Source organism: Pogona vitticeps, chromosome 5 (assembly GCF_051106095.1).
Source record: "Pogona vitticeps strain Pit_001003342236 chromosome 5, PviZW2.1, whole genome shotgun sequence".
NCBI classification, from domain to species: Eukaryota; Metazoa; Chordata; class Lepidosauria; order Squamata; family Agamidae; genus Pogona; species Pogona vitticeps.
The window spans coordinates 193,153,254-193,177,824 of record NC_135787.1 but is presented as its reverse complement, the minus strand read 5'-3'; the positions used below and the strand labels follow the sequence as shown (position 1 = coordinate 193,177,824).

The window sequence follows — 24,571 nt, the reverse complement described above, 5'->3', positions numbered from 1 at the left end:
AGGGGGTGAAAAATCAAAGTAATATGTTTACCAAATAGTCGTATTCAAAGACTTTTCAGGTGGGGGGATGAAATGTATTCAAGATATACTTCTGGTCACATTCATGACAGTGGAATTGTGAAATTGATGAGACTGACTGCTGGAATAGCTCAGTGGTTTAAATATCTAGCTTTTGAGCCAGAAAGTTGGGTGTTCAATTCCCCCCAGTTCCTCTTTGACTGGGGCTGGACTGAATGACCCATAGGGTCCTTTCCAGCTCTGGATTATTACATATTACACGTGGAGCAGCTTCTGGTTCAATCCATTTCTGCTTCTGAGGAACAAAAAGGCCTCCAGCAAAGAAATCTCGGCTTAGCTTCAAAAGCCCCATCGGGAGTGCAGGACTCTGGCTTCGGGATAGACTTTTAGCGGATCCGGAAAGCAAATTTCAAGAGCAGTCAAGAGATCAGAAGGAAACTCATCTCTGGTTCCTCACCTGGCCATATCTCCATAAAGCACCACACCCAGACGAAGGCTGGTTTCCCCCGTCTTGACATTTTCAAATGTTCGAACGACATTGTAGATGAAGTCTTTCACCTTTTCGAAGTCGCGCTCTCCAACGCTCCCGGACTCATCGATGAGGAACAAAACGTCGGCCGTCTCCGCCTTGCTGCAGGCTGGGGGTGGGAAGGAAAGAAAACCGCATTGACAAGGAGATAAGAACAGTCCCACATGTTTTTTTCCTGCAGTGGCCAAGCGAGGTGCCCCTGGGGAGGCACACAAGCTGCGGTCTAATGCAGATGTGGTGAACATCTGGACCACAGGTTGTGTATAACCCATCATGGCTCCCCTCTCCAGCTGATCAGCTTTTTCCCTGACTTCACCTCTTTTCGCAAACAGAGAGAAACTCATATCTCCAATCAGCAGCTGATCAAGGATGAGCCATTTCCGTTCTTGAGAAGGGGAGAGTTTATCTCAACGCAATGGGGAAACACTGGGACCTCCAGCCAGCTTTTCTAGTCCAAAAAAATATGTTTTCCAAGCTCATGCAAGACGACTGTGAGCGGCTTCTCAAAATAGATTTAATTCCTTGCAGATAACACAAGGAGATGAGTTCTAACTTTTAAAAAATAACCTAATTTCCTGAACACGACATTCCTCTAAAGTTTCACTTCGTTGTCCTTGTTATCAGAAGCGGTCTTCTTCGTCCATCGCCTTGACATGCTGGTTTTCTGCTTGCAGGGTATCTCATTCTGTCTCTCTTTCTCAAAAGATTGCTCATTTTAAATGTGCCCGGCACAAGAGATTTTTTTTCCCTGCATAAGGCCAACAAGAAGGAACTTTGGGGGTGTTAAAGTTTCAAGTCTCCCTCTGCCTTACCCAGGAACAGGGATGAGCCTGATGGACAATAATAGCTGTCTATCTCTTCTCCTGGGGATCCTCTGAGACATTGCAGCTTGCCAAGGCCACACGGGCAGACTCTACTTGCAGGGGGCGCCATGGCGGAATCGAACTCCCAATGAGAGATGGGCAGGAATTGCTGAACCAGCGGTTCGTGGCAGTTCATCTTTTGGTGGAACAGGTACAGTATTCGGTGCTTCCCTGCCTCGCCTCCTCCAGCAGGCGCCCACTCAGAGGCTGTGCCCGGAGGGGGCGGGGCAGGGAAGCCAGGATGTTGCCTATGAGTGGGCGCCCACTGGAGGAGGCGGGGCTGGGCAGAACCAATCACATATTCAGCTGTCAAACGAACTGGCATGAACTGCCGAACCAGCAGTTCAGGCCCATCTCTAGTTCTCAACCTCTGGCTCAATGAGCTATCCAACCGATTTGATAGCATCTTACCGACCCTACTTGTTCCCGAGGGGAAGGCGAAGAATGCATGCAGGGCGTTAGAAAGGAATCTGTAGTGATACTAAGCTGTACCATCTCCCCAGCCCACCAGTGAGCAAACTTTCTTTTTATTGAATGAAATAAAATAAAAAAACCAAATCTGTAGCAGGGGCTAAAGCTTCCCTTCAACCAGTCGTCCTATTAAAACTAATTAACACTTCTGTACCATCAAATCAATTCCAACTTCCAGGGTCATCATAGGTATATATTCAGAAGTAGAGGCGGGGTATTCATATTTGAATATCCCCACACAGGTGGCGTTAACGAAGGTCCAGCCCCATAGGGCCGGATGGTCCGCTCACTGATTCGCCGTGGCCGGCGTGATCTACCAATGGCTCCGCAGCGTGCAATCCGCTCGCCACTGCCGCCAGGAGGCGGGAGGGGAAGCCTCACTGCAAGATGGAAGAGTGGCGAGCAGATTGCGCATTGCAGAACCACTGGTGGAATTGCAGCCTCCACAGCCGTGATGGATCAGCAAGTGGACCGTCTGGCCCAATGGGGCTGGACCCTTGTTAACACCACCTGTGCGGGGATATTCGTATACGAATACCCCCATCGTGATTCAGAAGTTACCATAGGTTTCCCATCACGTCCTCCAGGTGGCGCTCTAGGACCACCATGAATCTTGCCCAAGGCTACACAGGCTGGTTCTTCTCCTGGGATTCCAGTGCCCGACCAGTCACGTGCTCCAACCCCCTGAGCTATCCGGTCAGCGGAATGGGATTTCGGCATTGATGAAATGATGGGAACTTTGCTCTACCTCTGTGCCCCTCACTGCTGGCACCTCCGCCCAACGGCCACCTTCTCTTTAAGTGAGCATATGGCCGACGTCATGTCAGGGCTGACCCAAGACATTTTGCGGCCTGAGGCATAACCACACGCAAACTCTTTTCCGCCTCACCCAAGTCATGTTGCGTTGTACTCCATCCGTTTTAGACTTCCCAGGGCCAAACGCTTCTCTCCTTTCCCGCCAGTGAGAATATAATCATAGCAAACTAAGCAACCATTTGCCGCCCCTTGGCGGCACCCAATGCATGCCGCCTGAGGCAGGCCTTCCCCTCAGATGAATGGCAGATTTCGTCACCAAGGGGACGCTCCAAATTCTGCAACTGCCGATTCGGTACGGAAATTAAGCAATTTGCTGCTCAGGTTAATTTTGGAGATAGCCTCTTTTGGGGGGGGATTAACAGATGGGTGGGCTCAGGCATTCCCCCTTCAAACCATTCCCCCTTTTCAATGAAATCAACACACACACACACACACACACACCGCCTGGTAGCCTTCTGCAACAAAATACCGGCTCCAGACAGCTATATTCATCATAAGGGGGATATGATTTTATTTCAGAATTGCCCTGCGCCTCCCCGACACTCCGTTTCATAAATCAAAAAGTTGCCAGGAACACTTACAGGCACTGATTTATGGCGCCATTCCCAGCCCCCGAATTAAACGGCATTATAGTCAAGTATTTTGGCTTAATTGACAGCCGGGAATTTAATGCGGGGAAAATCAGTAGCGGGGGCTGAAGGGTCTCTTTTAACCCTTCCGCGGGTTTCCTGAAATTTAGGGTTTGGTCTGACCTGCGAACATTCGCTGGGTTTTGCTGCATTATGCCTCATAACCTGCCTTCTTTTCCTCCAGTTATAGATCTCATCAATTTTAGCAAAATTAAAGATGCACCCTCTTTGCTGTTGTTTTAATTTGAAGTAAAGGTATGCTACCCTTTTGTTTTAGTTTTATTTATTTTTTTAAGGGACATTTGGCAACAATGAAGTTAGAATATCCCCTGGCCTTTTGAATCAATAAAGCAAAATTAAACGTTGTGGGGGGCTGGATCCCTAGTGAACCAGGCATCTGGGGAGGTCTACCCCCTGTGCCCCAGGTACCACACCACGATGCCTCCTTCGAAGGGAGAGAAGGTTCAAAGCCAGGCATTTGGGACTGACCAGTTCTGGAGAATTGGTAGAAGGCCATTTTAAGCTGTGGAGGGAGCATGGATTATGTGCAATTCACTGTGCTCCCTCTGAGGTGAGCACCACCCTCTCCGAGGGGCGGCATTCAATCCTTACTCAGAAGTAGAGTCACAAATAGAGGAAGCTGGGTTCGCTTCCTGCCATCTTCTGCTCAAAGGATCTTACTTGGAGTTTTTGCAACCTCACATGCTGCCTTTAGTAGGTGTGGCTGGGCTGAGGCGACTCTCAGTCTATCCAGCCATAACCAATGGTTCCTCCCCGCCTCTGAATTCAAAGAGAGCCCCACCTCACTGCTCAGTGTTTCTTTCTTTCTTTCTTTCTTTCTTTCTTTCTTTCTTTCTTTCTTTCTTTCTTTCTTTCTTTCTTTCTTTCTTTCTTTCTTTCTTTCTTTCTTTCTTTCTTTCTTTCTTTCTTTCTTCTTCCTTCCTTCCTTCCTTCCTTCCTTCCTTCCTTCCTTCCTTCCTTCTTTCTTTCTTTCTTTCTTTCTTTCTTTCTTTCTTCCTTCCTTCCTTCCTTCCTTCCTTCCTTCCTTCCTTCCACCCATCACTAGCTCCTTCCTTCCTTCCTTCCTTCCTTCCTTCCTTCCTTCCTTCCTTCCTTCCTTCCTTCCTTCCTTCCTTCCTTCCTTCCTTTTTTCTTTCTTTCTTTCTTTCTTTCTTTCTTTCTTCCTTCCTTCCTTCCTTCCTTCCTTCCTTCCTTCCTTCCTTCCTTCCTTCCTTCCTTCCTTCCTTCCTTCCTTCCTTCCTTCCTTCCTTCCTTCCTTCCTTCCTTCCTTCCTTCCTTCCTTCCTCTTTTGTCTGCTGGCAGTTGCGATTCTGTTGAAATCTGTTGCCGAGGCCGTCAGGTTTGTCAGTTGGCTGTTCGATCTGTTCAACTGTAAGTAAATGAACCCTTTCATTCTTTCTCCTTCTTCGGTCTCAGAGTGGGTCACTGAGACTGTAAGTATCAGTTGATGAGAAAAGGGGTGGATTAAATTGGGGAACTCATAGCTATTCTGCTCTGTCATACCCTGCCCTTCTGCGGCATAGCTAGAGGAATTTAACCAAACATTCAAAACTCTGCAATAGTAACAGAATCAGATTGGACATGTTTGGCTCAGCATTTGGACATATCATCTCTTTGGACAACATCTTAAGTGCTCCACTTCTGACTTCAAGCCCTGGCAACTACTGATGGATCCAGTTCCGAAGGTGCTGTGGATCCAGTCCAGGGTTTTGTCTGAGCTTCACGGGGGCTAAAAAGCAGCTTTGGCCCTATTCTGAAAATAGTTTCAGTAACTTGGGTAACTGGAAAACCTGGAGTGGATTCATGGCACCTCTGAAAAGGGAATGGCCAGTCAGCACTGCACGAAAGAGAGGGAAGGAGGGCCTCTGTCCAGAGCAGCTGTTAGCCCAGATGTGCTCTGTCATAATATTGTGAGGCACCCAGAAGGGTTCCAGCTGCTAGAGCTTAGAAATGTGACATTTTTGGGCGATACTTCTCAAAACCCTGAGCCTGCTTTCCTCAGGCTCTGTAGATTGCTCACCTACCTTCATGAGAAGCCAGTGTTTCATTCTGAGCCAGAAGAGCCGCTAGAAAGAGCAGTATTTCGGCATACGACGCCTTCATCTTCCTATGGCAAACTCCTCCTGGGACAGAGGCATCGTTGAACAGCCTGGAAAATGAATTTTCTGGGACAGAAGAGAAGGCGCCGCGTAAATTTAGAAGATCCCTCAATGAAAGGAAAATATACTGTATTCATATGTAAATAAAGAGAGTGAGAACCATGCACAGAAGGATCACATGCCCATGGAATCGGTTTCGGGGTTCCCTAGACCCACCCATTCACCCACTTTTCCAGTAGGCTCACTACCATAACTGGAACTTGTAACTGGAAGTATTGGGAAACAGTAGTCTGCCAGTAAGGGATGTGGTGGCGCTGCGGGATAAACCACAGAAGCCTCTGTGCTGCAAGGTCAGAAGACCAGCCATCGTAAGATCGAATCCACGTGATGTAGTGAGCCCCCGTCGCTTGCCCCAGCTCCTGCCAACCAGTTTGAAAGCATGTAAAAATGCGAGTAGATAAATAGGTACCACCTCAGTGGGAAGGTCACGGTGTTCCGTGTCTAGCTGTGCTGGCCACGTGACTACGGAAACTGTCTATGGAGAAACCACTGGCTCTACAGCTTGGAGACGGGGATGAACACCGTGCCCTAGAGTCAGACATATCTAGACAAAATGTCAAGGGGAACCTTTACTTTTACCTAGTCTGTCTGTTCAACATGGTCTGCCTCTAAATTTCCTTGGCTATTTAATTTGTGCTCTCCCCCAGCTCCCATTTTGCACACAAATGAATTAAGCAGCCACCCCACCAGTAGGGCCCTGCACCTTTTAGGCTTCCCTTGGTGCTGAGAGAACTAAGAGCATCCCTGTGCAATAGCACCGAGGATAAAGCCAGTTCAGAGTGAAGGTGGTGCCTCCCTCGGAATGGGCAAGCATTTCCATCTGCTCCCTTTGAATACAGTTGGTAAAACAAGTGGAGCCCATTTTCCACACCTGTGGTTTTCCAAATAAGTGCCCACTCTTCTTTCCACCTGAATTCTACACTTTAATGCTGAGTCGAGGAGAGATTACTGTAAGTCTTTCCTCTGTTTGCATTTGACATGGGTGCCTTAATTTGCTAATCCAGGAAGGGGGAGATTCTGTACCGAGTATTAATGGGGAGGATAAAAACTTCTGCATGACATCAAACACCACCTCTTAGGAACCTGTTCTTTCCGCACGCTAGTTCATAGGCCTTTCTCCAGAACCCTGTCCTAGGTTCAAGTCTGTTATTGAAAAGGGAAGGAATCAATTTGAAATCAATTTGAAAATAAACAAAAATCAGCTAGATTGGGCTGGGGCCCCCGTTCCAACCAGTTGGATTCATCCAGAACACCCACAGATGAGGCATCAAGGTAAGACATTTAATTTAATTTATTTAAAATATTTTTACCTCACTTTTTGTCTTAAAAAGGACCCAAGACTGCTTACATCTTTAAAAGACAATATTTAAAGCTAAAAGCATTACATGTACAAATACTAGAAAGAGTCAATTACATTCTTGGGCTCCATGATCACTGCAGATGGTGACAGCAGCCACGAAATTAAAAGACGCCTGCTTCTTGGGAGGAAAGCAATGACAAACCTCGACAGCATCTTAAAAAGCAGAGACATCACCTTGCCGACAAAGGTCCGCATAGTCAAAGTGATGGTTTTTCCAGTAGCGATGTATGGAAGTGACAGTTGGACCATAAAGAAGGCTCACCACCAAAGAATTGATGCTTTTGAATTGTGGTGCTGGAGGAGGCTCTTGAGAGTCCCCTGGACTGCAAGGAAAACAAACCTATTCATTCTGAAGGAAATTAACCCTGAGTGCCCACTGGAAGGACAGATCCTGAAGCTGAGGCTCCAATACTATGGCCATCTCATGAGAAGAGAAGACTCCCTGGAAAAGACCCTGATGTTGGGAAAGTGTGAAGGCAGGAGGAGAAGGGGACGACAGAGGATGAGAAGGATGGACAGTGTCATCGAGGAAGGACAGGAAAGATGGAGGCAGCCAGGCCTCCAGTGACAGGGAGTTCCACAGTCTGGGAGCAGAGACAGAGAAGGCCCTCTCTCCTGTGTCCCCACCAAATACCCCTGTGAAGGTGTTGGAACTGAAAAGTCTCTCCTGAAAGCCCTCCTCCAGTTATCTACCCTGGGGGGGGGCAATAGAAAAAGCAATTAAATACCCCCATCCTATCACAGATCCTGTCCAATATGCAGTCACATAAGATGGGCCTCCAGTGGAGGACGGTGACTTGGATACCATGGGAGGTGGTCAGTCTCCACTAGAGTTTAAAATGAACTTTACGGGAACTCTCCGAGGTGCTGAACCCTATCCCCAAAATAATGTCCACACTTTTGGCTCCCTCCTTTAAAGCTCAGAGTCAGTGGATTCCCTTCCTCACCAACATCAGAGTTACCAGCCAAGATGGTGTGAAACCGTAAGGCCTTTATGAAAATAACCATGCCATTCTGTGGAGCAATGGGAGAGAAATGGCGCTCAACGGCCACATCGCGCTATACTGCTGATATAGTTAACAAAATAAGGACTGCGAGCCATAAACTCATCACGGTCTTCTTCGAACAGTCCAGTCCATTCCAGAGTCCATTGCATCGATGAGACCAAGTGCAGGGGGAAATTGCTGGTTGTGTAACTTTAGGAAAAATGCACAGGGACTCCCCATTAGAAGACCATAGTAGTGCCCAGTACATCGTTGGGCAATCATGTCCTTTGGGGCTTGGTGGAAAGGAGAGCAGTGGCGTGCCATTTCCTTGAGTCCAACGGTCCCCATATAGGCTGGATCGTGTCCTGAAGGTGTTGTGCACACCAGATGAGTTTTTAAGGTGTTTGGGGATCCAAATGTTCTTAGGCTATGATTCCCAGCAGGATGGGAGTTGGAATCCAACCACCTCTCCGGGAACCACATGTTCCTCACCCTTAATTTAGTCTGTCAATATTTTTTTGTGCAGGCTCCTTAACAGCTAGAAATGAATTCCATCTGGGCCAAGCCGATCTTGTATTCATATTAGAGAATTTTATATTATTTGGGGAGTTGCTGAAGAGCACCGGGACGAAACCATCAATATCATGGCCATTGTTTTATCCTTTTTCATTCCCAGTGGCTCAAACTTTCTTCTTCCTTCTCCTCCTCTGGGTACTACACCAGAGTAAGGATTACTAACCACTTAAGGTGATCACCTCCTATATCTGAAACCTGACTCCCTGACGTTTATGCCACAATAAATCTTTAAGGTGCGGCAAGGCCGTTTAATGTTTCGGTTTCCATCAGCTGCTGATGAAACGGGAACAGGAAAGGCCTTCTTGGCGTGACCATAAAATAAAATAAAATCCATCTGAGTCATTTCAACCAACGGGAGGGCTTTAAGATGGCATCAAAGCCCTGTCCTCGATCTTTTACAGATTTTCGTTTGTTTTCCCAGGGTTCTGTAAAAGTCACCCTAGCACCCTATAGAATGTTATGGCTCTGACCTTATCCGGTAGGATACGGTGGCTTTAATATCCTACCTTAAAGCTATGGATTAATGAAATCAGAAGTAGAGCATTTAAGAAACTCTCCCTCAAACCTCCTCAACTGTCTCGGAACAAAGAGAACGAGGCTGTGACTATTTAGGGACAGCGCAAAAACTCCTATTCTCTCCAATGTGTTTCATCTCCAGACCCTCCTCCCTGGCCAGAAGGAAAAGCAAAACAGGAAGGTTCAGTCTGAACCCCAAATGACCATTGCACCATCAGATCCAGGGGTTTTCGCCTGTTCCTCTGCCCTCTCCCCCATATATATCTTATGTGACCCAAGCTTCACCTGAAGCCCAGGGTGCCAAAACTGGTCTTTAGCCTTTCTTGGCCATGGTAGGCAATCTCCAACGGCCTGAGGATTGTACACACAACCACCCTTGCAGAGCTGTATCTACTCTGATTTCAGAGTTTGGAATTTTTGGTTAAGTTCCTCTAGCTGTGCAACAGAAGCGCTGGGATTCACAGAGCAGAATAATTTCAAGTCCCCCAGAGTAGTCCATCCCTTTTTCTCATTAATGGGCGCGTACAGTCTCAATAACTCACTCTGAGACATTAGTAGGAGAAAAAAAAACTACAGTGGTGCCTCGCTAGACGATGATAATCCGTTCCACTGAAATCGCTGTTTAGTGAAATCATTGTCTAGCGAAAAGCTATTGGAATGCATTGAAACCTGTTTAATGCGTTTCAATGGGGAAGTATCATCGTTGTCTAGCGAAGATCGGCCACAGGAAAGCCGCTTTGCGAACCGCCAATCAGCTGTTTAAATAGCTGTCTAGTGAAGCTTAGGTCCCGAAAACACCCGTTTTGCGAGCGTGGAGGGAGCTGTCAAAATCGTCTAGCGAAAATCGGTTTGCGAAGCAGGGACCAAACATTGTCCAGCGAAATTCCCCCATAGGAATCACTGTTTTGCGAATCGCTATAGTGATCGCAAAAAGTCAATGTCTAGCGAAAAAACTGACATACAGGGTAACTGTCTAGCGAGGCACCACTGTATTTTCTTAACCATAGTAAACAGATCAAACAGCAAATAGACAAGCATGGCTGCCTTCAAGACACAGACTTCAATAGACTAAAGAGAGGGAAAGAGATACAGAGCAGAGAGGCGGGGCTCTCTCGAAATTCAGAGGCAGGAGGGAACAATTGGTTAGTGCTGGACAGATTGACAGTCACCTCAGCCCAGAAAGGGCCCTCCCAGCCAAACTTACTAAGGGCAGCATGCGAGGTTGCAAAATCTCCCAACAACTCTCATACCCCATGAAGCTCTAAAATGTTTTTCTTTTTAAAAGGTGGCCAGGAAGTCAGCTTTTAAACTGTTTTCTTTTAAAAAGAAAATATTTTTGTAAAAAAAGCCTTAAATGAGGAAGGGATAAAGAAGCTTAAGTGGAACCCTCCCCACAATCAAAAGGTTAGATTGTATTTATTGTATAGTTGATTTTTTTTTATACCACCCATCTGGCTACCAAGGCCACCCTTGGTAAATAAAAGCAATAACATAAAAAATAAAAATAATCTATAACAACCAAACAAAATATAAGTGCAACTAAAACAAAATAAATTAAGAAATAACATAATAAAAGCATAGTGAAAGGTTGGATGTTAATTATTAAGAGCACTTTAATATCTGGATGTTTTAGAATCTGGGATGGCCCATCTAAATAACCATGTTTTAATGATCTTTCGAAGGTTCACAGCGAAGGGGCAAGGTGAATTTCGGACAGGTGATTGTTCCAAAGCTGAGCATTGACCACTGAAAAGGCCTGGTTTCTGGTCATCATTTTCTGGGCCAGACTGTTGTTAACTATGTCTTGCAGATATAGTCATTGTCATCATTTCTTACTGAAATAGAATGCTAAGTTGGTTAAGAAAATTGTCAGTGAAAGGTACAATGCACCAGAGCTTGACTGGAGGCCTTGGAGAATTAAAATAAAATATATACATATGGAGAGTATATAAAACATATGCACATCCTGAACACCCAAATCAATGGATTAAATATCAGCCAAGGTTTCTTAGGTCATTATACTGTTATCTGCTGTTATTTCCCTTCACAACTACCAGACCCACCTTTTTCAGAACAAGGCTCAAAAGTAAAGTTGATCATTCTCTATATGACCACACGGTGTTCCTCTGTTAATTCCTTTAATCACGTTGCTGTTTACAGTTAGTCCTTTTTTTGCTTTAACTTTGGTTTGGGTTTCTTCCTGAAATGTGTGGACAGATTAGCACAGCTACAACTCTGAAAACTACAGCCCATAAAAGTAAAGTTTTTGAGTCCTGCTAAGGGCAAACTCAGGCAGAGGCTGTGATAGGCAGCCGTCTTCTTCGCAAACCAGGTGTTCACCTTTGCAAACTGGAGGATACGTTAGTTTTTCGCCCAGGGGAGAAAAGCAAAAAGCGAAGCAGAAAGAAAAGCTGACAGCTGTTATATGTGTGTGTGTATACAGAGAGAGAGAGATCAAGCAGGTAATATCATTAATTTTAAATATCAGATAGATAGATAGATAGATAGATAGATAGATAGATAGATAGATAGATAGATAGATAGATAGATAGATAGACAGACAGACAGACAGACAGACAGATAGATAGATAGATAGATAGATAGATAGATAGATAGATAGATAGATAGATAGATAGATAGATAGATAGATAGATAGATAGATAGACAGACAGACAGACAGACAGACAGACAGATAGATAGATAGATAGATAGATAGATAGATAGATAGATAGATAGATAGATAGATAGATAGATAGATAGATAGATAGATAGATAGATAGATAGATAGATAGATAGATAGATAGACAGATAGACAGATAGATAGATCGCTATAGCAATCGCAAAACGATGTTTCCTATGGAGGATTTTCACTGGACATTTATTAGGTCCGTGCTGCACGAACCGTTTGTTCGCAAGACAACGATGTTTTCTGGCTCCGCGAAATGGCTGCCCTGTGTTTTCTAGACCTATGCTTCACAAGGGCAGCCATTTCAACAGCTGATCGGCGCTCGGAAAATGGCTTCGCTGGACGACGGGGTAATTTCCCCATTGGAATGCATTAAATGGATTTCAATGCATTCCAATGGGGAAACTGTTTTTGCTGGACAATGTTTTCGCTTTACAGCGATTTCAGGGGAAGGAATCATCATCGTGGTGCGGGGCACCCACTGTATATATGAACAGAATTAGTAATATTACCTGTTTGATCTGGGGCTCTAGGGTCAATTTTTAAAATGGCATTTCTAGTCACTCAAGTTGACAGGAGAACTTGACAGGAGGATGTTCTCGTGGCCAAATTGCCTCAAACTGATTTCTCACCTGATCGAAAGGATCGCATCCCAGGAGAAAAAAGGCGGAGGACCGCTGGTGAAACGCAAGGGTCCCCAAGGAGCAGCGTCTGGAGAATTTCATATTTTGGCCTACTGTCCACAGAAACCCTTCATCGTGCTGGCTCGGAGGATTCTGGGGGGTTGTCGTTTTTTAAAAAGTGGTGTTTTGAAAATGAATGATGATTGCTACGATGGGTTGGAGGACCAAGACCACTTTCGCTGTAAAGCAACTGATTCCTGGAGGCGCTTCGGTCATTTGGCTAGGTCGAGATCTTCTGCTCCTTGAAGTAGAAGATAAGACAGCTTCCATCTTAGGTGCCATAGCTCGCTGGGAGCTGAACCTCCGTTCTGGGGCCAGTGTATGTAAAGTTTGGAGTAAAACCCCAAGCAGATTCACCCCTCCCAACGGCACTGGGGCCGCCAGCGTCCACTGGATAGTGTTCTCCATCTGGGGAGAGCAGGCTAGCTTATGGGGCATCAGGCTGGCTGGCACACCACCATCTCCTCCAGTGTAGGCTACCTGAGGTCACTGCCTGACTCTTTCCAACGGTAGGGCTGGCCCTCAAAGGCAGAACTTAGCCTCTGCTCATGCTGTGTATGATCTCTCGCCTGGAAGACCTCAGACCTAGCAAGACAGACGTATGGGAAGAATACAAAAGAATGCTCTTCTCTCTGGGAAAGAAGCTAATAGAAGCAATGTGATCGTCTCCATGACCTCTCCAAAGGTCAGGACAACACTATTAAGTTGCCTTTCATAGGTTGTGCTGTGTTCCAGAAGGTTTAACAATACAGTAGGATCCCTCTATCTGCGGGATCAGTATCCACTGATTCATTTATCCACTGGGTGAAAATATTAAATACACACACCCCGAGATACCTATTTATATGGATTTCTAGAGTGCATTGACCTGAACTGGCCATTACAGGCAGCCAGGGACCATACATTCGATACTTCCACTGTTTTCAGCATCCACCTGCAGGGGCTTGGAACTATGTATTTCCCCACAGATACCATCTCCCGACTGTACATAGCTATGTGTAGGGCTGCTTCCCATATTCAAAAAAGCGACCACTTGTCCTATAACCTAACGACCGTGGTTTGGCACTGGTGATCAAAGGGATACTACTTCAAACAAGGAATAATAAACCTGCGGAACTCCCCTCCACCAGATATGGTGACGTTGACCAGTTAGCTTTAGTGACATCTCTTGCTTAATGGACTCTTAAGGAAGTCCTTAAGAGAACTTAGGGGGGACTACCCTTCCCATTATCCCTCAAGCACACTGGGCTCCCGCTATGCTGGGTGAGGAATTCTGGGAACTGTAGTTTCCTGAAAAGTAACTGAACCTGTATTTCCAGCTCTGCAATCAAATCACGACCTCACGGCCTAGCTTACCTGGATTTAAAGGAAAATTAGACCTGTGTGTGTAAACAGGAGTGTTGAATATTCTTGGCTATATGGCTTATGTGGAACTTCCACCTTTGAAGGCAGTATACCTCTGAATGCTGGTATCAAACAGCCTCATGGTAGAATGCATGGTTTGAGCCATTTTTCATGCAAGTTACATACACTAGAGAAATTTTGTTTCCTACCGACTTTAAACAGAGCTTGGCAGGGAAAACCGATTTTTTTTTACTAGAACGCCCATCAAGCAGGAATACCATCTCTCTCTCTCTCTCTCTCTCTCTCTCTCTCTCTCTGAGATGTAAAATTTCTGAAAAATTCCTTTTTCCTCAGAAAAAACAGGGATGGGGAACTATTTTTTAAGAATTTTTTTCCAGATTATAGTAAATACTGTTTTAATAGTGAATGCTATACAAAGCATGGTCTCTGCCTCCCTCTAGTGGCCAGTTCTGATAACATCACCTTTAGAAATATGTATTTCTAGGATTTTTCTTTTAATATTTTTACTAATACTGTGGATAAGTGAATCAGCAGATACTGATCCTGCGGATACAGGGTCCTACTGTATACGCAAATACAATAACAATCATCTAATAAATGGGGGAAAAGGACCGGAATGATGGCTAGCAAGAATCATCAAAATTATCAGCCTATAAATTAAAGTTTTAGAGACTGATAATTTTGATGATTCCCCCTTGGGGGGTTGTCATAAAAACCAGAACAACAGCAAGAATAATAAAAATAATAACCTGCCTTTTCCCAAGGTGCTGACAACCCTTCGAGGTAGACCAGGCTAAAAGAGAATGTGTGCATTTTCTGGGCTCATGCAATCTATTCCATGGCTCAGTGAGGATTTGAACCAGATCTGGCTTGTTCTAGGATCACGCTCCACCCACTTCCCCTCACTGCCTCCATGCTAGGTCCGATTCATCCAAAGTTCTTATGCTCCTATGTTATCTTTCCTCCATTTTCCACTCTATTCCTTCCCAGGGTCTGCCCTGAACAGGCTTTGAGAAAGATAAGGATTTCCTCCCCCCCCCCCCAAAAAAAACCCCCTATAAATCCAGCGCTCTCGGGAGGATTAAAGTGCCTAGGAAACTTTACAAGCTGGAAGGGGCGGAGGGAAAGGGTGTGTGAACCTTTTCTAGGGTCTGATCCATAAAAGAAGATGGAGAGGCTGCCGGTGGAAAACGTTTTTGTGCTCCTGTGTCTCTGGCCCCACCTCGGGGATTCTCGGTAGGCACCAAGCCAAGACCTGCCAACGAATCTGTTTTTCTTTTCTTTTTTCCCATCCATCCATTCACTTCTCGGGGAGCGTGGGGGGTGGCGGTGGATAACTTTTATTGGCTCGGGGATCGTTAACAATCAGCTGCCAAATGGCACCCCAAAAGGTGGCTCTGAGGAAAGAGGAGTCCGATGAACATTTCGATGGAGCCCGGCGGATTCAACGCCAACTCACAAACGAAAATGTATTCCTGGTGCTTCTTGCAAGAAGGTGAGATCAACCAGACAGGCAGAGACAGACAGACAGACAGACAGTCATCAAGTTGCCCCTGACTTATCATGACCCCAGGAATGAGGCATCTCCAAAAGGCCCTGTCCTCAACAGCCCCGCTCAGCTCACGCAGACTCCAGCCTTGTGGTTCCTTTAGGGAGTCCGTCCATCTCGTATTGGGTCTTCCTCTTTTCCTGCTGCCTTCCCTCTTTCCCAGCATTCTTGACTTTCCCAGAGAATCCTGCTTTCTCGTGATGGGTTCCGAGTGGGACAGCCTCTGTTTCAAGATTTTTGCCTCCATAGTTCAGCAGCAGTGTCGCAGTAAGAGAGTTGGGGAAAAGGGGGACCTGGGGGAGTTTGGTTCGAGTCTCCTCTGAGATATGAAATCCTTTTTTTTTTTTTTTTTTTTTTTTTTTTTGAGCTGGGGCGGCCACTATCTCTCAAGCCTCGCCAACCATATGTGGGTCTGGTAAGGATAAAAGGAATGGAAGAGGACAGCCCATGGGAAGAGAGAGAGAATCGTAAAAATAAACGTAGCCAATGATTGAATGGATGGATGGATGGATGGATGGATGGATGGATGGATGGATGGATGGATGGATGGATGGATGGATGGATGGATGGATGGATGGATGGATGGATGGATGGATGGAAGGGAGGGAGGGAGGGAGGGAGGAAGGAGCTGATGATGGATGGATGGATGGATGGATGGATAATTAGAGGGTGTGAAAACTGGCTGAGTGCCACTGGAAAAGCAGATTCCTCAGGGGCTGACTGTGTGCAACCAAAAAAAGGTTTTTTTTCCTCACCTCCTGTAGTTTGCAAATTAGCTCCCGTTGCTTCCATAGGGGGCTTCAAGTACACAGATGGGACCTCTTCCTGACAAAGGCATGTAACAGACTCTTGAACTTTCGCCCTCCCCTTCAGCTTTGGTGATCTGTAATTCGCACCCTGGCCTTCAGGGAGGGAGGTCTCCCCGTTCCCCCTCTTTCGCCACCCTCCCCACAGCTGGATCGCTCAGGGGTTTAGGTGGCACTTGAGAGTTTGGTCCCCCCCCCCTGTGGGGCGCCTTGACAGAGGCTGGACTCTGTGATCCAGAGGGCCCCTTCCAACCCTGCAGTTCTACGATGGGGATGATTATTCAGTGTACTTCAGATTACCGCATCCAGAACTTTATGCTCTGCCAATGCAACAACAAAGGTGTGGGTACCTTGCCCCCCCCCCGGAACCCCTAAAACACATTGTGCCGCAAGTTATTGTTGTTGCTTCTATTTTAATACAAAAGCACTCTCTGGGCGATTACAACATAATTGTGCAAAGAACACTTATCCTCCCTCCCTTCCCCCCCCCCCCAGCGAACTGGGGAATTATTTTACCGACTTTAGAAGGATGGACGACTGAGACAACCTTGAGCCGGCTCCCTGAATCTGTCCGGATCAAACTCAGGTCGGGAGCAGAGGCTTGGCCGCAGTACTGCAGTATAACCACTATGCCATGGGGTTCTTTTTTTAAAAAAAAGGTTTTCCTATAACTTTTTTTTGTAGTGTTGTCCAGTTTTACCTTGGGGAAGAGCACCTCATTTCGTTGCACCCACTTGTGAGCGCAATGACAAATAAATTTCTTATGTCTTATGTCTTATGTCTTATGTCTTATTCCTGTGTATTCCTGAATCCCACCCCCAATCTCATTAACAGCAAGGAAACTAAGCTCCTACATTTCTGCATCCGTTTCTGACCCAAGACATCCAGAAAAGGTTCTGTTCAACCCGGATTCCCACTCAACAGGATAGCAAGCAAGCTCTCGAAGCGGCAGTTGCACAGATGGGTCCGTTCGGTATCTCTATCATTCCGCAAAGACTTTTGGTTTGGCAAGGGAGAACTTTTGGCAGTTCTCCAAGCTCAACAGCTGGAATCCAGGGGGAGAGACTAGGAGGGGCAGCATTTTTTGGGGGAGGGGGAACAAAGGTGGGAAAAAGTTGGCAACAGTGCCTTGAAGCACACAAGACAGCATCCAGATGGATGTGTGTGTGTGTTTGCACACATTCCCCCGCTTGGCTATTCCCGAGAGATACACGGAGAAACCTGTCCGTGTTTTAGCAACGTCGCATGCTGCCTGCAGCAGGTTGGCTGTTAAGGACCTTTCTGAGCTTTGGGGGGACGAATTGAAACTGTAAGTGCCAGAGGATGAGAATAAAGGGGGTGGGCTAATCTGGGAGCTTGAAGCTATTCAGCTCTGTGAATCCCTGCCCTTCTGCTGTGGAACTAGAAGAACTGAACCAGACATTCAAAACTCTGCAATAAAACCCTCTTGAGTTGATTGAAAGAACTGTAGCATTGGAATGTGACAACAATAACAACAGCAGCCACAATCCTCCCGGAGTGGCATACACTTGCTCTGGCTAATTACAGTTAATGAACAAGCGGCTGGGATGTTGTGGGATGTTGTTGCCTAAGTGCCTGTTTGGCCACAAGCCCACTCGCACAACTGAAACGTTGTGTGGTCTTTTTCAACGTCAAGTTCTGCAAAATGTACACAACCACCAGCAGGACTGTAGCTGAGACCGTTTTTCTTTTAAAAGGAAGGTACTTGTATTGAAGTGGACGCGGTGGCGCTATGGGTTAAACCGCAGAAGCCTCTGGGCTGCAAGGTTGGAAGACCAGCAGTCGTAACGGAGTGAGCTTCCATCGCTCATCCCAGCTCCTGCCAACCTAGCAGCTTGAAAGCATGTAAAAATGCGAGCAGATAAATAGGTACCACCACAGTGGGAAGGTCACGGCATTCTGAATCTACGTCGCACTGGCCACGTGACCACGGAAACTGTCTACGGACAAATGCTGGCTCTACAGCTTGGAAATGGGGATGAGCACCGCGCCCTAGAGTCAGACTCGACTGGACTAAAATGTCAAGGGGAACCCTTTAGCTTTTACTCGTGTTAGCCTGTAACAGCCCAAACATGCACAGATCCGGCAACATCTTTAAGACTAAGAAGGATGTCTTTAGACTAGGTTTTTTCTGGATTGAACCCCACCTTCTTCTGAGGAAACCTCAGAGAGAAGTAAAATAAGGTAATTGAGGAGCTGCATTTTGTAGTTATGGGGCAGGGATTTGCCCCTGGGATCGTGACGGAAAAACAGCTCCCTAATTAAAGGACCCCACCTTGCCTGAGTAGAGATTGTGAAAGACGGGTACAAGAGAGTCAGGTCCCTGGCAATGTCCCCCCCCCCAAAGCTCTCTCTACCAAATCTACAAACAACTGGACCGTCCAAGTCTCCTTTACAAGTCCAAATTTCTTTGATTTCTTTGACTATGCCATCCCAGCATGCTTTTCAATACAGCACAAGGCCTGGAGCAGAGGGACCCGTGGGCCCCATCCACCATCACAACCCACCGGAAACAAGGGACACGCAGCACGAAATACAGTATGTTAGCATGTCAGTTTTTTTTAAAAAAAAACCGGTCCATTCAACGTGGTTTTGGAGGACAGCTCTACACCTCCCGTGATCCAACAGAAACTCAACTGGATGGATCGTAGATCAAATGGAGCCTGAACTCTGGCTAGAAGCAAAATTGGCTAAACTGGGAAGAGAACGCGTGAGAAGAAAAGCGTTGATGGAAAAGGCAATGATAATGGGGGGGGGGGGGGGGAAGGAAAGCAGTAGGAGAAGAGGAAGAACAAGCATGAGAGGGATTGACTCAATAGAGGAAGCCATGACTTTAATGACAGGACTTTATGGAGGTCACTAATTCGTTGGGTCACCATGAGTCAGAAGTGAGTTGGTCTACATTAAAAACGATGACGATGACGATGATGATGATAGCACAGTAAATAAGTAGCAAGTTGCTATGTAGTCATGTCATCCAGAACTTGCAGTCTGAGGTCTCCACCTCACTCTGCCCAATAACAAGGCCAGCTCTATTACGACCCCCCCCCCCAAAGAACAGGAACAAGCTCACTCATCATTAAGCATCGCACAAGATTTGATTGTGTTGCACGCTGCGTTTGTTTACCGCTGCAGCCGGTGCCCACCAGAAGGCAACTTTGAGAGGCGGGCACTTCCACCCTCTCTGTTTTCCTCCAAGGACAGAAGCAAGCAGGGGGTCACAACATTGCCGCTAGCATCTGTTAAGAGGGTTCTGGACTGGCCAAGCTGGTATGAATAGGCACAGATTGACCTTCTGAACCTCGGGAAGCCCCTTCCGTGTCCAGTGGAAGCTTCTGAAAATGGGCGACCGTTGGGAGCTGGTTTGAAACCAGGCCTTGGAGAAATTAAGGACGGTCGTGGACTACAAGACCCAGAATCTTTCCAGCCACTTCCTGGACACGGCGTCCTCCAGATGTGTTTGGGCGTGATAGTACACGAGCAGGGGATGTACTGCAATCCACTACACTTAAGAGAGTACCAGGTGTAGGAGGTTTGGTATACACACACTATAGATTTCCATCCCTTTGAAATAAATGGGCTGTCTGCAGAGTTCAGGGGTTGAGGTCCCTGGCTATGGATCCAAAGGTTGAGAGTTCAATTCCACCCCCCCGGTGCCCCCCCCCCGGGAGAAGGGCCAGCATGGGCAACTTTGGGCAAGCTGCACAGTTCCGAGATATCCCCCAGAAGAAAGGAACGGCCCCCCACTTCTGAGTAGACCCTCTCTACCCGGAAAACCCTGAAAATGTTTGCCATCCATCAGAACTGACTTGACGCCGATGATGACTATGATGGCCATCAAAACAAATAAATAGAAAGAAATACAGACAAAATGTTTTTTGGGGGGAAACATGTCGTCCTTATATATTTACATTGGGGAAGATACTGGACCTCGAATGGCCCGATACACTCTTTTAAAACCCAATCCAGCCAAAGTTGTATATTTTTCGGCTGCAGCCCGGCTCATTTACCTGGGAAAGAAGGACCACTGAATTGCATGGATTTTCTGTCCACGTAGACGTCTGCCGACATGTGCTGTTCGCCTGCGGTTTTAATCCCACTTCTGAGGCACAGGCTTACTTAAGCATGATGGGAGCGGCTTCCAGTGTCTGAAGGTTCCACGGGTTGAATCTCTGTGCTCTCCCAGGAGATACAGAAACCCCAAGCACCATTCTTTCGAAATTTATTGGAAGAAGGAGTGCCTTAAAATTGGCCAGATTGTGCCCCCCAGGGTGTTGTGATTTCATGGTTCTTATCTCTGAGAGACCAAGAATTTGTACAGAAAACAGCTCGGAAAGGCCACTTTTCCAGACTATAGGTCACAGAATCTCTCGGCCAGCGGACTGGAGGATTCTGGGAATGATACAGTCTCCAAAAGCGTGTGGCTAAAGGTGAGATGAGCACCACTTACCTGCCTCAGGCTGGCGTGGATATAAAAGGATAACGCTGGAATTGTACAGGAACTTCTGCAGATGCTTCGTCCGTCTTTAAGGTCACAGCTCCCGACTCTATCACCATGAGAGATAATGTCCTTTTAATTTAAAACCGAACCGAACCGAAATCTTCCAGAGGAGGCCCACGAAACTGTTCCTCGGGGAATCGCTGCCAGACCTCTCCGGCTTCAGTTCCAGAATTTACAGCAGAAAGATTTACAAAAGGAAAGTTCAGAAAAGTGGCCCAGCCGGGGGAAGGAGGAGGGACTGTTTTGAGCCACGCTCAGCGTTCATTCTTTTATTCCCCGGGACGAATGAAATCCGTCAGGCTGGCTTTTTGCAGGGGGTCCCGTTTCTCTCTGTGAAGCTTGAAAGGAGGAATGTGGGAAGGAGGGAGGACGAGGGGAAGAAGGGCCCCCTTTACCTTATGGGCAAAAAAAAAAAAATCTAAAAAAAAATCTATAAGAACTCAGGTTAGGAATTTCTCGACGTGAACACCTTAGGGGCAGGGAGGAAGAGGCAGGAAGGGAAGGAACAGCAGAACCCATATGGTATTTCTCTATGTCCTGGTGAAAGAAGGTGCCCCCCTCGTGTAAGGAGGGGGCACCGGGATTTATGGCCTCATTTTTTTCAGTTACAAAGGCAGGAGCCAAGCAGGCACCAGTAAGACCCCCCCCCCCAAAAAAAAGAAGCAGCAATGTCTTTTGCAGCTGCCGAGAGATGCTTCTTCTGAGCCAAAGGTCAGAAAATTCAGATTTTTAAATTTGGTTTTATTTTATTCCAGATAGGGCCCTAACCTGATTCCATCACGAGGGTGGCCACGGGCACTCTTTTGCAGAGATTGGTCCTGTTTCTGAAGGCATCCTCCGTTGGAAGAGATCCCTTATCTTGTGTTGGTTTAATGACCGAGGGCCAGAGGGTCACTTGGCCGAGAGACCTTGAAGGTGGTCCATCCACGGTTTGCACTTGAGTAGCAGACTCAGTGGAAGGACAGATCCTGAAGCTGAGGCTCCAACACTTTGGCCATCTCATGAGAAGAGAAGACTCCCTGGAAAAGACCCTGATGTTAGGAAAATGTGAAGGCAAGAGGAGAAAGAGACGACAGAGGACGAGATGGGTGGACAGGGTCATCAAAGCGACCAAAATGACTTTGACCCAACTCCGGGAGGCAGTGGAAGACAGGAGGGCCTGGCGTGCTCTGGTCCATGGGGTCACAAAGAGTCGGACACAACTGAACAACTAAACAACAAAAGCAGACTCGGGGACACAGAAGCAACCACAGTCTTCTCTCCCCCCCCCCCCCCGAGTGTGTGATGTATTGGCCACAATTATTCTTGGTTATTTATGCAGGCATTAAGTACGAGTCGGTGTGCTGTAGTGGATTAGTTAATCAGATTAGCACTCGGGAGACATGTGTTTTCTGGGGACGCAAAGGAGAGGGGCCTTCTCGGTGGCGGCTCCCAAACAGTGGAACTCCCTCCCACTGGAGGCCAGACTGGCCCCATCTTTGCTGTCCTTCTGCAAGCAGGTGAAGAAGACCTTTGTCTTCCGGCAACCTTCCCCTGGGTGACTGACTGGCTGCCTGAGTGGAATTTAAAAAAAAAAAGGGGTCGTTGTCCTTTTACTGCTTTCAGTGTGTTTCAGTGTTGCTTCTGCTTTTTTAGTATGGTACTTGTTTGATCTTTTTAAGTACTAGTTCACTTCTATATTATCTTTTAATGATGGAAACCGCCTTGGGTCCTTTTAAGGAGAAAAGCAGAGTCAAACTATTTTAAATAAATACATACATAAATAAATATATTTTTAAAAAGTTCATCTTTCAGAAATCTTTGAAAATGCTCTCTTTCCCCATGAGAACTGACTTCAGTTCTCAGAATTCCCTGGGGAAAGTTCCTTTTTTAAAGACTGCAAGAATTCTTTGGAAAAGTTCCTTTTTCCAGATTCTGGTTCCCCAAAGTCCAAAAAAAGGAACTTGTCCAAAGCTCTGGCCTTTACTTTTCAGGTGGCCACGGGAACATGTGGCCAGAGGGAAAGGGGAGCGTTTGGATGACGGTGGCGAGGAAGGATGTCAACCTGGCCCGGAGTCTTCTGAAATCTGAACCCACATTTGAAGACCTTTGCTGAAATTTCAGAGAGCAATGTGCTTGGAGCACGTGGCCTATGAAGAGAACGGGCAGAGCGTAGAAAAGTTACTTGTGTGGACTCCAGCTCCCATAACTTTCAGATAGCACGGCCATTGACTGCATTGACTTGGGGACGCTAGGCCCTGTAGTCCAAATGCGTCAAGTTTCCAAAGTCAGGCCCCTTTCCTGAAACACCCACAAGGCAATGTTGTTTATTTAATTATTTATTTAACGAAAGCCTGATTCGCCTTGCTGCTGCCCTCCCCCCCTCCCCTCCCCATCACTCTCCTGAGAAGGAAGGGCGGAAAAAAGAAGAAGAAGCTTTAAACCCAAACTTGTCAAAGGGTGACTGTCAAAGGAAAACTGAAGACGGAGGAGATGTGAAAATAAGCAGAGCTGAAACATTCTTGGTCGGCTTCCAAGGGGCGCATGTTGCAACCCGGGAGAGAGCGATCCCCATCAGCCATCTCTTCTGAAGGCCATTGAGAAAAAGCAATGTAGAGAAGGTGGAAGGGGGTCAGCCAGCAAAAGCATTCAAAGGAAAGTTGTCACCAAGTCAGAGAGAGAGAGAGAGACGTTGGCGCTCCTTTGAACAAAACTGGGATTCAGCCAAAGACAGAGTTCGAGAGAAAGAAAGAAAGAAAGAAAGAAAGAAAGAAAGAAAGAAAGAAAGAAAGAAAGAAAGAAAGAAAGAAAGAAAGAAAGAAAGAAAGAAAGAAAGAAGAAAGAAAGAAGAAAGAAAAGCCAGTTTTGTTTGCTAGTGGTGTAAGGCTACACTCATGTAGGAATATCTATCCATCTATCCATCTATCCATCTATCCATCCATCCATCATCCATCCATCCATCCATCCATCCATCTATCTATCTATCTATCTATCTATCTATCTATCTATCTATCTATCTATCTATCTATCTATCTATCTATCTATCTATCTAATCCATGTTCTTATCCATCTATCTATCTAAGCAAGGAGGGGCAGAACTTCTCTGCAAATGGGAAGGAAGGAAGGAAGGAAGGAAGGAAGGAAGGAAGGAAGGAAGGAAGGAAGGAAGGAAGGAAGGAAGGAAGGAAGAAGGAAGGAGCTAATAATGGGTGGAAGGAAGGAAGGAAGGAAGGAAGGAAGGAAGGAAAGGAAGGAAGGAAGGAAGGAAGGAACGGAAGGAAGGAAGGAAGGAAGGAAGGAGCTAATAATGGGTGGAAGGAAGGAAGGAAGGAAGGAAGGGAAGGAAGGAAGGGATGGAGGAAGGAAGTGAAGGAAGGAAGGAAGGAAGGAAGGAAGGAAGGGAAGGAAGGAGGAAGGGAAGGAAGGAAGGAAGGAAGGGAGCTAATAATGGTGGAAGGAAGGAAGGAAGGAAGGAAGGAAGGAAGGAGGAAGGAAGGGAAGGAAGGAAGGAAGGGAAGGAAAGAAGGAAAGGAAGGAAGGAAGGAAAGAAGGAAGGGAAGGAAGGAAGGAAGGGAAGGAAGGAAGGAAGGAAGGGAAGGAAGGAAGGGAAGGAAGGAAGGAAGGAAGGAGGAAGGAAGGAAAACTTCTCATGCTGCTGGATTCTGGGGACAAAAAACTGAGAGGAATGCTGCAGAAATCTCGGTGGAAACCATGTCTGGGAGTGGTTGGAAGTCACAGGGGTGGATTTGACAGAAGACCAGCCGTGGCTTTTACTACCTATAGTGAGAAGAGATGAAAATCCAGGTTACTATAGATATTTACTTGTTATCATTACTCCTTGGCAGATTCCCTCCCCCCCCCCCCCCGTGTCATCTGCCAGACCCACCAGATCTTCCCGGGCTGGGCTCCAACTGGTATCTGCCCTGAGGGAGGCCCAAAACTCATCCACAACAGGTCGGGTCTTCTTCGTGGTGGCACCGACGCTGTGAAACCAGTTCCCAGTGGAGCGATGCCTGGCCCCCTCCCTGTGAACGCTT

The 24,571-nt window shown here is 46.6% G+C and overlaps 1 protein-coding gene across 1 annotated transcript; it reads right to left on the bottom strand.

Moving 5' to 3' along the window:
• Positions 1-287: 287 nt before the first annotated feature.
• LOC144583185 (collagen alpha-1(XXI) chain-like) lies at positions 288-23,750 on the bottom strand. The gene is made up of 3 exons (XM_078376519.1): positions 20,505-23,750; positions 5,372-5,512; positions 288-656 (listed from the first exon to the last, which is right to left on the bottom strand). Exons 2-3 carry the CDS (start codon positions 5,448-5,450, stop codon positions 472-474), a joined length of 264 nt encoding a protein of 87 aa, XP_078232645.1. The 5' UTR covers positions 5,451-5,512; positions 20,505-23,750; the 3' UTR covers positions 288-471.
• Positions 23,751-24,571: the final 821 nt, after the last annotated feature.

Excerpts from the sequence above, each read along its gene's own strand:
- LOC144583185 (XM_078376519.1), bottom strand. The coding sequence starts at position 5,450 with ATGAAGGCGTCGTATGCCGAAATACTGCTCTTTCTAGCGGCTCTTCTG. Across the intron at positions 657-5,371 it reads AACACTGGCTTCTCATGAAG|CCTGCAGCAAGGCGGAGACG; the intron begins GTAGGTGAGCAA and ends TCCCACCCCCAG.